This window comes from Gallus gallus, unplaced genomic scaffold (genome assembly GCF_016699485.2).
Source record: "Gallus gallus isolate bGalGal1 unplaced genomic scaffold, bGalGal1.mat.broiler.GRCg7b scaffold_47, whole genome shotgun sequence".
Classification (NCBI taxonomy): Eukaryota; Metazoa; Chordata; class Aves; order Galliformes; family Phasianidae; genus Gallus; species Gallus gallus.
The window spans coordinates 81307-96230 of NW_024095999.1; the positions used below are offsets into that span (position 1 = coordinate 81307).

The 14924-nt window shown below is 51.5% G+C and overlaps 1 protein-coding gene across 1 annotated transcript in view; it reads left to right on the forward strand.

Moving 5' to 3' along the window:
• The first annotated feature begins 1158 nt into the window (after positions 1-1158).
• The window catches only part of LOC429249 (IgGFc-binding protein-like), a 45916-nt gene continuing 32150 nt past the window's right edge, over positions 1159-14924 (forward strand). The window contains exons 1-5 of the mRNA XM_040657169.2: positions 1159-1235; positions 3156-3209; positions 7582-8799; positions 9926-10266; positions 14120-14690. Of these exons, the coding sequence (XP_040513103.1) occupies positions 3164-3209; positions 7582-8799; positions 9926-10266; positions 14120-14690 (2176 nt within the window). The 5' untranslated portion in view covers positions 1159-1235; positions 3156-3163. The remainder of the gene's footprint in view (positions 1236-3155; positions 3210-7581; positions 8800-9925; positions 10267-14119; positions 14691-14924) is intronic.

Sequence of the window (14924 nt, forward strand, 5' to 3'; positions counted from 1 at the left end):
CAATGTCACCTGAATCCCTGCCCCCATTGCAACCTACCCTATAGATCTGCACCCATTGCAACGACACCCGAATCCCTGCACCCATTGCAACCTACCCTATAGATCTGCACCCATTGCAACGCCACCTGAAGATCTGCACCCATTGCAACCTACCCTATAGATCTGCACCCATTGCAACGCCACCTGAATCCCTGCACCCATTGCAATCTACCCTATAAATCTGCACTCATTGCAACGACACCTGAAGATCTGCACCCACTGCAACCTACCCTATAGATCTGCACCCATTGCAACGCCACCTGAATCCCTGCACCCATTGCAATCTACCCTATAAATCTGCACCCATTGCAATGACACCCAAATCCCTGCACCCATTGCAACCTACCCTATAGATCTGCACCCATTGCAATCACACCCGAATCCCTGCACCCATTGCAACCTACCCTATAGATCTGCACCCATTGCAACGCCACCCAAATCCCTGCACCCATTGCAATGCCACCTGAATCCCTGCACCCATTGCAACCTACCCTATAGATCTGCACCCATTGCAATGACACCCGAATCCCTGCACCCATTGCAACCTACCCTATAGATCTGCACCCATTGCAACGCCACCCAAATCCCTGCACCCATTGCAACCTACCCTATAGATCTGCACCCATTGCAATGCCACCTGAATCCCTGCACCCATTGCAACCTACCCTATAGATCTGCACCCATTGCAATCACACCCGAATCCCTGCACCCATTGCAACCTACCCTATAGATCTGCACCCACTGCAACCTACCCTATAGATCTGCACCCACTGCCATGCACCCCACGGCTTTGCCCCCACGACAACAACTTCTGTGGTCAGAACCTCCAGCCGAGGAGGGGAAGCAGCTGCACTTTCTCACATCCTGGCTCCCCTCCGTGTTCCGCACATCCCAATTCTTCGGAACCCCGGAGCTGTTTTGCAATTTGACCTCCTGGCTCCCACCGAGGGTTCAGCACCCCCTGCCCTCGTCCCCCTCCACAAAATTCTCCCGAGTCAGCCAAAACGGGCCTTTTTCGAATATTTTTGTTGCCAGCCCCTTCCCCCCTTTGCCCCCGGTGAGGAAATTCTCAGGAAACCACAATTGGTTATAAAAAGGGCAGATTTAGGGTCCGTCCGTGAGCTTCCCCCACCCCCAACCCCCTCCTCTCCTCCCTGGGCTTTAGCAAAGGGCCGCTCTGAGGAACGGAATTGGTGGTAAGCAGTGGATTTAGGGCTTTTTTGGGGGGGGCTTCAAAGCACTTTTTTTCCTTCTCTTTTAGGGTCTGGTGGGATCTCACAGTGTGCAAAATGAGGTGTGTTTGTGGGGGGGGTGCAGCCATAAAACAGGGGATCCAGTGGGTGAAAGAGGGGTTTTCTGCCCCCCCCCAAAAAAATCCAGGTTGAGCCCCATCTCTATCGGTGGTTGGGGGAGATGGGTGATAAACCCCAAAGATCTGCGATGTCCCACCCCAAAAATGTGGGATGTTGAGACCAACAGGAATAGGGGGGGGGGGGGGGGGGGCTCAACGCTAAAAATACGGGGTCCTAAAAAACCCCAAATGTGGGTTTCTAAACCCAACGGGATGGGGGTGTCGGAGCTGCGATGAGTCACGTATGAAACCCCGCAGATTTGGGGGGGCGTTGGACCCCAAACGGTGGGGGTGTGAAATCCAAAGTGTACGGAGCGCTGCAGCCAAAAAGCTCCACAATATGGGGTGTTAAACCCCAAATATTGGGGTGTTAAACCCCAAAGACGTGGGGTGGGAAACCCTGAAGGTTTGGGGTGCCAAATTCTGAGGATTTTAGGGGGTTTTACTCCAAAATAGGGGATGCTGAGCCTTACAGAAAGGGGGTCCTAAACACCCAAATTCTGGGGTGAATCTCCCCCAAATTATGGGGTGCGAAACCCCAAATATGGGGCTTTCAACACAAAGGATACGGGGTGCAAAATCCTAAAGAATTGGGATGCCAAACTCAGGATTTTAGGGTGTTTTACCCCAAAATGTGGGGTGCTGAGCCCTACAGGAACAGGATCCTAAAGACCCGAAGTTTCGGGGTGATACCCCACAAATTATGGGGTGTTAAACTCCAAATTCAGTGTTTTCAACCCAAAGGATACGGGGTGCAAAATCCTAAAGAATTGGGATGCCCAACTGAGGATTTTAGGGTGTTTTACCCCAAAATAGGGGATGCGGAGCCCTACAGAAAGGGGGATCCTAAGCACCCAAATTGTGGGGTGAATCTCCCCCGAATTATGGGGTGCGAAACCCCAAATATGGGGCTTTCAACCCAAAGGATACGGGGTGCAAAACCCTAAAGATTTGGGATGCCAAACTGAGGATTTTGGGGGGGGTTACCCCCAAATAGGGGATGTGGACCCCTACAGAAAGGGGATCCTAAACACCCAAATTGTGGGGTGAATCTCCCCCGAATTATGGGGTGCGAAACCCCAAATATGGGGCTTTCAACCCAAAGGATACGGGGTGCAAAAATCCTAAAGTTTTGGGCAGCAAATTCTGAAGATTTTAGGGTGTTTTACCCCAAAATAGGGGATGTGGACCCCTACAGAAAGGGGGTCCTAAACACCCAAATTGTGGGGTGAATCTCCCCCGAATTATGGGGTGCGAAACCCCAAATGTGGGGCTTTCAACCCAAAGGATACAGGGTGCAAAATCCTAAAGAATTGGGATGCCCAACTGAGGATTTTAGGGTGTTTTACCCCAAAATAGGGGATGTGGAGCCCTACAGAAAGGGGATCCTAAACACCCAAATTGTGGGGTGAATCTCCCCCGAATTATGGGGTGCGAAACCCCAAATATGGGGCTTTCAACCCAAAAGATGTGGGATACGAAGCCCTAAAGATTTGGGGTTCTGAACCCAGAAGTTTCTCCCTGTGCACAAAATCCCCCTTTTTTTGCCCCCAAATTTGGGCAGTTTTGGGGTCGGTTCAGCCATAGGGGAACTCATTATAGGATGTTTCTTTTTTGGGGGTGTGGGGGGTAAATGGGAGTAACTGAGTGAATTCTGGGGTGAATTTGGGCCCAAAAGGCACCTCCAGACCTCCCTCAATCCTTATTTTTTTCCTCTAAAAAGCGCATTTTTACCGATTTTGGCCTTTTTTTTCTTCCTTTGTAGGGCTGGAGATGGGGGCGATGTGGCACATCGCGTTGGGGTTGGCCCTGAGCTGTGGTGAGTGACCCCAAAACGCTCCGTTGGGTTCTATTGGGGGGGGGGGGGGAGGGGGGGAAGGGGGTGAAATGAGGGGCAGATTTTGGGGTAAGAATTCCATCTTTTGGCAACAAAATGTCATTTTATTTGAGCCTCTTTTATTTAATTGATTTCATTTATTCCGTTTCATGTATTTCTCTTTAGCCCCCATTATCTATTAAGCTCTCGTCTATTAAGCACCTATTAAGGTCCCACCTATTAAGGTCCCACCTATTAAGGTCCCACCTATTAAGGTCCCACCTATTAAGGTCCAATTAAGCTCCCATCTATTAGCTCCTATCTATTAAGCTCCCACCTATTAAGCACCTATCTGTTAGCTCCCACCTATTAGCTCCTATCTATTAAGCTCCTATTAAGCTCCCACCTATTAGCTCCCACCTATTAAGTTCCTATCTATTAAGTTCCTATCCATTAGCTCCTATCTATTAAGTTCCCACCTATTAGCACCTATCTATTAAGCTCCCACCTATTAGCACCTATCTATTAAGCTCCCACCTATTAGCTCCTATCTATTAAGTTCCCATCTATTAAGCTCCCATCTATTAGCTCCTATTAAGCTCCCACCTATTAACTCCTATCTATTAAGTTCCTGTCTATTAGCTCCTGTTAAGCTCCCATCTATTAACTCCCACCTATTAAGCTCCTATCTATTAAGTCCCTATCTATTAATCTCCTATTAAGTTCCCATCTATTAGCTCCTGTTAAGCTCCCGCCTATTAAGCTCCTATTAAGCTCCCATCTATTAACTCCTATCTATTAACTCCTATCTATTAAGTTCCTATCTATTAAGCTCCTATTAAGCTCCCATCTATTAACTCCTATCTATTAGCTCCCACCTATTAGCTCCCACCTATTAGCTCCCACCTATTAGCTCCCACCTATTAAGTTCCTATTAAGCTCCTATCTATTAGCTCCCACCTATTAAGTCCCTATCTATTAAGCTCCAATTAAGCTCCCATCTATTAGCTCCTATTAAGCTCCCACCTATTAGCTCCTATCTATTAAGTTCCTATCTCTTAGCTCCTGTTAAGCTCCCACCTGTTAAGCTCCTATCTATTAAGTTCTTATCTATTAGCTCCTACTAAGCTCCCACATATTAACCTCCCACCTATTAACTCCTATCTATTAAGTTCCTATCTATTAGCTCCTATTAAGCTCCCACCTATTAACTCCTATCTATTAAGTTCCTATCTCTTAGCTCCTGTTAAGCTCCCATCTATTAGCTCCTATTAAGCTCCCATCTATTAGCTCCTATTAAGCTCCCACCTATTAACTCCTATCTATTAAGTTCCTGTCTATTAGCTCCTGTTAAGCTCCCATCTATTAGCTCCCACCTATTAAGCTCCTATCTATTAAGTCCCTATCTATTAATCTCCTATTAAGTTCCCATCTATTAGCTCCTGTTAAGCTCCCGCCTATTAAGCTCCCGCCTATTAAGCTCCCATCTATTAAGCTCCCATCTATTAAGCTCCCATCTATTAAGCTCCCATCTATTAAGCTCCCATCTATTAAGCTCCCATCTATTAAGCTCCCATCTATTAAGCTCCCATCTATTAAGTCCCTATCTATTAAGTCCCTATCTATTAATCTCCTATTAAGTTCCCATCGATTAGCTCCTATTAAGCTCCCACCTATTAGCTCCCACCTATTAAGTTCCTATTAAGCTCCTATCTATTAGCTCCTATTAAGCTCCCACCTATTAGCTCCCATCTATTAAGTTCCTATCTATTAAGCTCCTATTAAGCTCCCACCTATTAGCTCCTATCTATTAAGCTCCCGTCTATTAAGCTCCTGTTAAGCTCCCACCTATTAAGCTCCCACCTATTAGCTCCTATCTATTAAGTTCCTATCTATTAAGCTCCCATCTATTAGCACCTATTAAGCTCCCACCTATTAGCTCCTATCTATTAAGTTCCCATCTATTAAGCTCCCATCTATTAGCTCCTATTAAGCTCCCACCTATTAGCTCCTATCTATTAAGTTCCTATCTATTAAGCTCCTATTAAGCTCCCATCTATTAGCTCCTATCTATTAAGTCCCTATCTATTAATCTCCTATTAAGTTCCCATCGATTAGCTCCTATTAAGCTCCCACCTATTAGCTCCCACCTATTAAGTTCCTATTAAGCTCCCACCTATTAGCTCCCACCTATTAGCTCCCACCTATTAGCTCCCACCTATTAGCTCCCACCTATTAAGCTCCCACCTATTAAGCTCCCACCTATTAAGCTCCCACCTATTAAGCTCCCACCTATTAAGCTCCCATCTATTAAGCTCCCATCTATTAAGTTCCTATCTATTAGCTCCTATTAAGCTCCCGTCTATTAAGTTCCTGTTAAGCTCCCATCTATTAAGTTCCTATCTATTAGCTCCTATCTATTAAGCTCCCACCTATTAAGCTCCCATCTATTAGCACCTATTAAGCTCCCATCAATTAGCTCCTATCTATTAAGTCCCTATCTATTAAGCTCCAATTAAGCTCCCGTCTATTAGCTCCTGTTAATCTCCTACCTATTAATTTCCTATCTCTTCACCTATTAAGCCCCCATTGAGCTCCCCCCTATCTACCTGGCCATCATCTTTCTCATTCATTAATTACTTTTAAAAGCCCTTAAAGTCTGCCCCTTTTTTCGGGCCCATAATTCCCTCCACCCCCCCCAGCAAAGCAGATAATTAAGATAATTATCGATGTAAATATACACAACCCCCCCCCCCCCTTTCCCTTTGTTTCCCCTCACCCCGACTCTACGTGTGTTTATTTCCTGCCCCAATCTTCGTGGGAATTGGGGGTGGTTTTTTGGGGGGGGGGGGGGGGGGGGGTGGGGTGGGAAGGGGGGTTATTGGTCATGGGGGGGGGGGGGGGGGTTGGTGGGTTTCAGCAGTTCGATTTGGGGGTTCAGATTGGGGTCTTTTGGTTCTTTTCTCTTCGTGGAGTTGACCCCTTTTTCCCATATTTCCCCCCTATCCCCCCCCCCCATCTCTCCCCTATTCCCCCCCCATCCCTCCCCTATATCCCCCCCCCCATCCCTCCCCCATATCCCTCCCCTATACCCCCCCCATATCCCTCCCCTATATCCCCCCCCATCCATCCCCTATATCGCCCCCCCCCATCCCTCCCCTATATCGCCCCAACCATCCCCCCCCATATCCCCCCCCCATATCCCCCCCCCCATATCCCTCCCCCATATCCCCCCCCATATCCCCTCCCCTATATCCCCCCCCATATCGCCCCCCCCATATCGCCCCCCCCATATCGCCCCCCCCATATCGCCCCCCCCCATATCCCCCCCATGTCCCCCCCCCCATATCCCCCCCCCCATATCCCTCCCCCATCCCTCCCCTATTTCCCCCCCCATCCCTCCCCTATATCCCCCCTATATCCCCTCCCCTATTTCTCCTCCCCTATTTCCCCCCCCATCCCTCCCCTATATCCCCCCCCATATCTCCCCCTCTTCCCCACCCTCTTCCTACTTTCCTTCCTCCCTCCCCCATTTTTCTCCCCCCCTTTTTTCCCCACTTCCCCCCCCTTTCTCCCCCCCCCTTTCTCCCCCCCCCTTTCTCCCCCCCCCTTTCTCCCCCCCCCTTTCTCCCCCCCCCTTTCTCCCCCCCCCTTTCTCCCCCCCCCCTTTTTTCCCCCCCCTCCACTTCTCTCCCCCTTCTCCCCAACTTTTTCCCCTCTCATCTCTCCCCCCTTTTTCCTTCCCCCCCCTTTTTTTTCCTCCCAATCCCTCTTTTTTTCTCCCCCCCCCCACTTCTCCCCCCCCCCCCACTTCTCCCCCCCCCCCCCACTTCTCCCCCCCCCCCCCACTTCTCCCCCCCCCCTCCACTTCTCCCCCCCCCCTCCACTTCTCCCCCCCCCCCCTCCACTTCTCCCCCCCCCCCTCCACTTCTCCCCCCCCCCTCCACTTCTCCCCCCCCCCCCTCCACTTCTCCCCCCCCCCCTCCACTTCTCCCCCCCCCCCTCCACTTCTCCCCCCCCTCCACTTCTCCCCCCCCCCTCCACTTCTCTCCCCCCCCACCTTCTCCCCCCCTCCACTTCTCTCCCCCTTCTCCCCAACTTTTTCCCCTCTCATCTCTCCCCCCTTTTACCTTCCCCCCCATTTTTTTTCCTCCCAATCCCTCTTTTTTTCTCCCCCCCCTCCACTTCTCTCCCCCCCTTCTCCCCAACTTTTTCCCCTCTCATCTCTCCTCCCTTTTTCCTTCCCCTCCTTTTTTTTCCTCCCAATCCCTCTTTTTTTCTCCCCCCCCCTTCGCTTCTCCCCCCCCTTTTCTGCCCCCAACCCCCCCCCCCCCTTTTTCCTCCCCCCATTTATTTCCCCACTCCTCCTTCCCAGCCCTCACCTCCGCCATGTTCCGTGGCAAGGAGTTCCTCGTCGCCGTCCTTCAGAACAGCGAGGAAGCCGTGCGCCCCAACCTCTTCCTCCACCTCACCGCCTACGCCGACTCCACCCAAGTAACCCTGACCAGCACCGATGGGGGGTCCTTCCACGAAACCATCAACCTCAGGAAGGACCAAACCTCCCCCATCTCCATCCCCGGCGCCTTGGAGTTGATCAACAGGAGGATCTCCCAAAAGAGCCTTTTGGTGACGTCCACCAAAGACATCTCCGTCGTCATCACCAGCTCCAAAACCTACACCGTCGGTGCCACCGCGGTGCTGCCCACGGCCGTGCTGGGCAACGAATACTACGTGGTGACCCCCACCGACGCGGCCAAAGAGGGGTTGAAGGAATTCGCCGTGGTGGCCGGGAAGGAACCGTCGACCGTTTCCATCAAGATCAAAGGGAAGCTTTATTTCCGAGGGAGGAACTACAGATCCGGCTCGACGCTTTCCGTCCCTTTGAGGCCGTATGAGAGCTTGCAGCTCCAAAGCGAGGACGACCTCTCGGGGACCAAAGTGACATCGGACAACGCCATCGCCGTGTTCAGCGGTCACACCTGCGCGAAGGTGAACAGCGGTTGTGACTACGTGGTGGAGCAGCTCCTCCCCGTCAGCGCCTGGGGGAAAGCCTACATCGTGCCCCCCAACCCCCTGCAGAAAGCCCACGATTTCATCTACGTCGTGGCAGCCCAGGATGGCTCCATCTCCTACCACGAGGGCAGCGCGGCCACCACAAAGAACGTGGAGGCCGGGGAGGTCAAAGTCTTCAAACTGAGGTCGAATTCTCCGTTCTACGTGACTTCTTCGGTAGAGATTCAGGTGGTTTTATTCTTCACCGGCTCAAGGGGGTATTACGTTTGGCAAGACCCCTTCCTCCTCGCCATCCCACCCATCTCGTCCTACTGCGCGTCGTACCGCTTCACCGGGTTGAATGCGTACAACTACGTCCTCCTCGTGGCCAAGAATTCCGACACCAACGCCATCGCGCAACAGAAGGGGAGCGATAGGGAATGGAAGGAAATCCCCGGCACGGAGTATTCCTGGTCCATGCACAGCCTGAGCAGTTCATATAGCAGCTGGAGCTCTGAGAACGAGCGAGCGACTTTTGGGCTGTTGGGATTTGGCTTTATGAATTACGTGGGTTACGGTTTTGCTGGTCTGTGCGCCACATGTAAGTAGGGTCAGAGTGGGGTGGGTGGGGGTCTGGGGGGTTGGATCGCAAAGTGGGATGGGTGGTTGGTGGGGTTTGGGGTTGGTGGGGTCACAGGATGGGGTTGGTGTGGTTTGGTGGGGTTTGGGGGTGTTGGATCGCAAAGTGGGATGGGTGGTTGGTGGGGTCACAGGGTGGGGTTGGTGTGGTTTGGTGGGGTCTGGGGGGTTGGATCGCAAAGTGGGATGGGTGGTTGGTGGGGTTTGGGGTTGGTGGGGTCACAGGATGGGGTTGGTGTGGTTTGGTGGGGTTTGGGGGTGTTGGATCGCAAAGTGGGATGGGTGGTTGGTGGGGTCACAGGGTGGGGTTGGTGTGGTTTGGTGGGGTCTGGGGGGTTGGATCGCAAAGTGGGATGGGTGGTTGGTGGGGTTTGGGGTTGGTGGGGTCACAGGATGGGGTTGGTGTGGTTTGGTGGGGTTTGGGGGTGTTGGATCGCAAAGTGGGATGGGTGGTTGGTGGGGTTTGGGGTTGGTGGGGTCACAGAATGGAGTTGGTGTGGTTTGGTGGGGTTTGGGGGTATTGGATCACAAAGTGGGATGGGTGGTTGGTGGGGTTTGGGGTTGGTGGGGTCACAGGGTGGGGTTGGTGTGGTTTGGTGGGGTCTGGGGGGTTGGATCGCAAAGTGGGATGGGTGGTTGGTGGGGTTTGGGGTTGGTGGGGTCACAGAATGGGGTTGGTGTGAGTTGGTGGGAGCACAGGATGAGGTTGGTGGGATCACAGAATGGGGCGGATGTGGGTTGGTGGGGTCACAGGATGGGATTGGTGGGGTTTTGGGGCCTGGAATCAACAGAATGGGGTTGGTGTGGGTTGGTGGGATCACAGGATGGGGTTGGTGTGGTTTTGGGGTATGGGATCACAGAATGGGATTGGTGTGGGTTGGTTCAGCCCACAGCTGAACTCTTCCCGTTGCGATGGGATCCCACACCTGGACCCAGCGCCCCACCAGTACTGGGAAGAAAGGAAGGGTTTTTTCCCCAGTTCTTTGTCCAGCGCAGCCAAGAATACCATCTGCACTCCCAACAGCGAGGGTGCATTGCAGGCTCGTGGCTTTGCTCCTCATCACCCTCTGTATTTTCTTTCTCACCAGCTTCCTCCACGCTTTCCTGCTCTGACATCACCTGCAAGGAGCGGGAGCGGTGCAAGATGGTGGAAGGGGGGCCCACGTGCGTCCAAGAGACCTTCTCCACCTGCTGGGTCATCGGTGGGCCCCACTACAAAACTTTCGATGGGAAGATCTTTGATTTCATGGGCACGTGCACCTACACTTTGAGCAAGACCTGCGGCACAGCCGCCAACCTGCCCTTCTTCACTGTTGAGGTCAGAAATAGCTTGAGGGGCAATGCCAAATCCCCCTACATTGATGCTGTGACCGTCCAAGCCTACAACATCACGGTGGTCGTGATCAGGTCCGAGAATGGATTCGTGAGGGTATGTGAGGAAGAGAATAATCGAGAGATGTGAAGCAATGTGGTGGGTTAACGTGTCTGTGTGGGTCAGCGGTGCTGCTGTGTGGGCATTTTTTGCCTCTCAGTGAGGAATCTCCCATCAGGGACGTCCCTCATACTCTTTTGGTGGCACTGGTACAGGTGGTTTTGTTGGATTTCCGGTGGAAAACGAGGAGGGGAATATGGGATGGGGATGGATGAGGAGGAAAGAGTTGGGTCGGTTTGGGGTGGGTTTTGGGTGGGGGGTTGAGTGGTTGGGGGGGTGGGTGGCTGGATGATTGGGTGGTTGGTTTGGTAGTTGGTAGGGCGGTTGGTTGGGTGGTAGGGTGGTTGTTTGGGCAGACGGATGGGATTTGGGATGATTGGCTGGATGATTTGATGGTTGATTTGTTGGTTGGTTGGGTGGGTGATTGGGTGGGTGATTGGGTGGTTGGGTGGGGTTTTTCTGGGCATTTAGTTGGGTGTTTCGTTGGGTGGTTGGTTGGCTGGATGATTGGATGGTTGATTTGATGGTTGGGTCGTTGTTTGGGTGATTGGGTTGGTTGACTGGGTGTTTCTTTGAGTGGTTAGATGGCCTTCTTTGGATGACTGGGTGGTTGATTTGAGGGGTGGGTGATTGGGTGGTTGATTGGGTGGTTGGGTGGGGTTTTTTTTGGGCAGTTGTTTGGGTGTTTCGTTGGGTGGTTGGTTGGCTGGATGATTGGATGGTTGATTTGATGGTTGGGTGGTTGGTTGGCTGGATGATTGCATGGTTGATTTGTTGGTTGGGTGGTTTGTTGTTTGGGTGGTTGATTGGGTGGTTGGGTGGGGTTTTTCTGGGCATTTAGTTGGGTGTTTCGTTGGGTGGTTGGTTGCCTGGATGATTGGCTGGATGATTTGATGGTTGATTTGTTGGTTGGGTGGGTGGGTGATTGGGTGGGTGATTGGGTGGTTGGGTGGGGTTTTTTTGGGCAGTTGTTTGGGTGCTTTGTTGGGTGGTTGATTGGCTGGATGATTGGATGGTTGATTTGATGGTTGGGTGGGTGATTGAGTGGTTGGGTAGGGTTTTTTTGGGCAGTTGTTTGGGTGTTTCGTTGGGTGGTTGGTTGGCTGGATGATTGGATGGTTGATTTGGTGGTTGGGTGGGTGGTTGGGTGTTTCTTCGGGTGATTGGGTTGGTTGATTGGGTGTTTCTTTGAGTGGTTAGATGGCCTTTTTTGGATGACTGGATGGTTGATTTGTTGGTTGGGTGGGTGATTGGGTGGGTGATTGGGTGGTTGATTGGGTGGTTGGGTGGGGTTTTTCTGGGCATTTAGTTGGGTGTTTCGTTGGGTGGTTGGTTGGCTGGATGATTGGATGGTTGATTTGATGGTTGGGTCGTTGTTTGGGTGATTGGGTTGGTTGACTGGGTGTTTCTTTGAGTGGTTAGATGGCCTTCTTTGGATGACTGGGTGGTTGATTTGAGGGGTGGGTGATTGGGTGGTTGATTGGGTGGTTGGGTGGGGTTTTTTTGGGCAGTTGTTTGGGTGTTTCGTTGGGTGGTTGGTTGGCTGGATGATTGGATGGTTGATTTGATGGTTGGGTGGTTGGTTGGCTGGATGATTGCATGGTTGATTTGTTGGTTGGGTGGTTTGTTGTTTGGGTGGTTGATTGGGTGGTTGGGTGGGGTTTTTCTGGGCATTTAGTTGGGTGTTTCGTTGGGTGGTTGGTTGCCTGGATGATTGGCTGGATGATTTGATGGTTGATTTGTTGGTTGGGTGGGTGGGTGATTGGGTGGGTGATTGGGTGGTTGGGTGGGGTTTTTTTGGGCAGTTGTTTGGGTGCTTTGTTGGGTGGTTGATTGGCTGGATGATTGGATGGTTGATTTGATGGTTGGGTGGGTGATTGAGTGGTTGGGTAGGGTTTTTTTGGGCAGTTGTTTGGGTGTTTCGTTGGGTGGTTGGTTGGCTGGATGATTGGATGGTTGATTTGGTGGTTGGGTGGGTGGTTGGGTGTTTCTTCGGGTGATTGGGTTGGTTGATTGGGTGTTTCTTTGAGTGGTTAGATGGCCTTTTTTGGATGACTGGATGGTTGATTTGTTGGTTGGGTGGGTGATTGGGTGGGTGATTGGGTGGTTGATTGGGTGGTTGGGTGGGGTTTTTCTGGGCATTTAGTTGGGTGTTTCGTTGGGTGGTTGGTTGGCTGGATGATTGGATGGTTGATTTGATGGTTGGGTCGTTGTTTGGGTGATTGGGTTGGTTGACTGGGTGTTTCTTTGAGTGGTTAGATGGCCTTCTTTGGATGACTGGGTGGTTGATTTGAGGGGTGGGTGATTGGGTGGTTGATTGGGTGGTTGGGTGGGGTTTTTTTGGGCAGTTGTTTGGGTGTTTCGTTGGGTGGTTGGTTGGCTGGATGATTGGATGGTTGATTTGATGGTTGGGCGGTTGGTTGGCTGGATGATTGCATGGTTGATTTGTTGGTTGGGTGGTTTGTTGTTTGGGTGGTTGATTGGGTGGTTGGGTGGGGTTTTTCTGGGCATTTAGTTGGGTGTTTCGTTGGGTGGTTGGTTGCCTGGATGATTGGCTGGATGATTTGATGGTTGATTTGTTGGTTGGGTGGGTGGGTGATTGGGTGGTTGATTGGGTGGTTGGGTGGGGTTTTTTTGGGCAGTTGTTTGGGTGCTTTGTTGGGTGGTTGGTTGGCTGGATGATTGGATGGTTGATTTGATGGTTGGGTGGGTGATTGGGTGGTTGGGTGGGGTTTTTTTGGGCAGTTGTTTGGGTGTTTCGTTGGGTGGTTGGTTGGCTGGATGATTGGATGGTTGATTTGATGGTTGGGTCGTTGTTTGGGTGATTGGGTTGGTTGACTGGGTGTTTCTTTGAGTGGTTAGATGGCCTTTTTTGGATGACTGGGTGGTTGATTTGAGGGGTGGGTGATTGGGTGGTTGATTGGGTGGTTGGGTGGGGTTTTTTTGGGCAGTTGTTTGGGTGCTTTGTTGGGTGGTTGGTTGAGTGGATGATTGGATGGTTGATTTGATGATTGGGTGGGTGATTGGGTGGGTGATTGGGTGGTTGGGTGGGGTTTTTTTGGGCAGTTGTTTGGGTGTTTCATTGGGTGGTTGGTTGGCTGGATGATTGGATGGTTGATTTGATGGTTGGGTGGTTGGTTGGCTGGATGATTGCATGGTTGATTTGTTGGTTGGGTGGTTGGTTGTTTGGGTGGTTGATTGGGTGGTTGGGTGGGGTTTTTCTGGGCATTTAGTTGGGTGTTTCGTTGGGTGGTTGGTTGCCTGGATGATTGGCTGGATGATTTGATGGTTGATTTGTTGGTTGGGTGGGTGGGTGATTGGGTGGTTGATTGGGTGGTTGGGTGGGGTTTTTTTGGGCAGTTGTTTGGGTGCTTTGTTGGGTGGTTGGTTGGCTGGATGATTGGATGGTTGATGTGATGGTTGGGTGGGTGGTTGGGTGTTTTTTTTGGCGGTTGGTTGGGTGTTTCTTTGGGTGATTGACTGGATGATTGGGTGGGTTGATTTGATGATTGGGTGGGTTTTTTGGGTTCCTGGTTGGGTGTCTGGGTGTTTGCTTGGGTGGTTGTTTGGGTGTTTCTTTGGGTGATCAGATGTTCTTTTCTGGATGATTGGCTGGATGGTTGAGTGGTTGATTTGGTAATCGATTGGGTGTTTGGTTGGGTGTTTTTTTGGGGTTGGTTGGGTGGCTGACTGGGGGGTTGATTGCTTTTTTTTTTATTCCTGTTTCCTTCCTGCCAAGTTAGAGGCTTGCAGCTTGCAAGAAGACACCTCAAAAAAAAGCAACACATCCCATCTTTGTGTTGCCTTGCATTCCGTTTTTCCCATTACTTTTTTTTCTTTCCCCCTCCAGGTGAACAACCACCGCACCCGCCTCCCCATCTCCCTCGCCCAAGGGAAGTTCCAGCTCCAGCAGAAGGGCAGCTTCGTCCTGATTAAAACCGACTTCATGCTGAAGGTGCTGTACAACTGGGATGGACACTTGATGGTGAAGATCCCCAGCTCTTACTCAGGCCAAGTGTGTGGGATGTGTGGGAACAGCAACGGCGATCCCCAGGATGATGCTCTGCTGCCCGACGGCACCTTGGCACAGAACGCAGTGGTTCTGGGCCAGGTCTGGAAGGTTCTTGGTGACAACAGGATCTGCTTGGATAGCTGCAGTGGTGAATGCAAGCGTTGCTCGTGGAGGGAGACAGCAAAGTATAACACGGAGTCATATTGCGGGTTGCTCACCCAAAACCCAGGGCCATTCCAAGGCTGCCACGATACCATCCACACAGATATCTATTTAAAAAACTGCATTTCCGACCTCTGCAGCTACGAGGGGCTCCACACAGTTCTGTGCCAAGCGCTGAACGCCTACGTGGAAAGCTGCCAGGAGGAGGGAGTCGTCTTGGCCGACTGGAGGACGGCGGCGCGTTGCTGTGAGTAGGAGAAAATCCCTTTGGTTTCGGGGCACACCTTGAGCCCCGCGAGGTGTGACCAAGGTGGGAATGAGCAGAGAAGAGGTGTAAAGGGGAGATAAAGTGAACGGTGTTGTTCATCCCCCGTGCTTTTTGGTCTTCCGAGTGAGGTAGGAGTGGGATGTTTTGAATGAGGTTGCGCTGAACTGTGCCTTGAGCTGTGGGACTCGAAGCAGGGAGAATTTAGGGATGGAT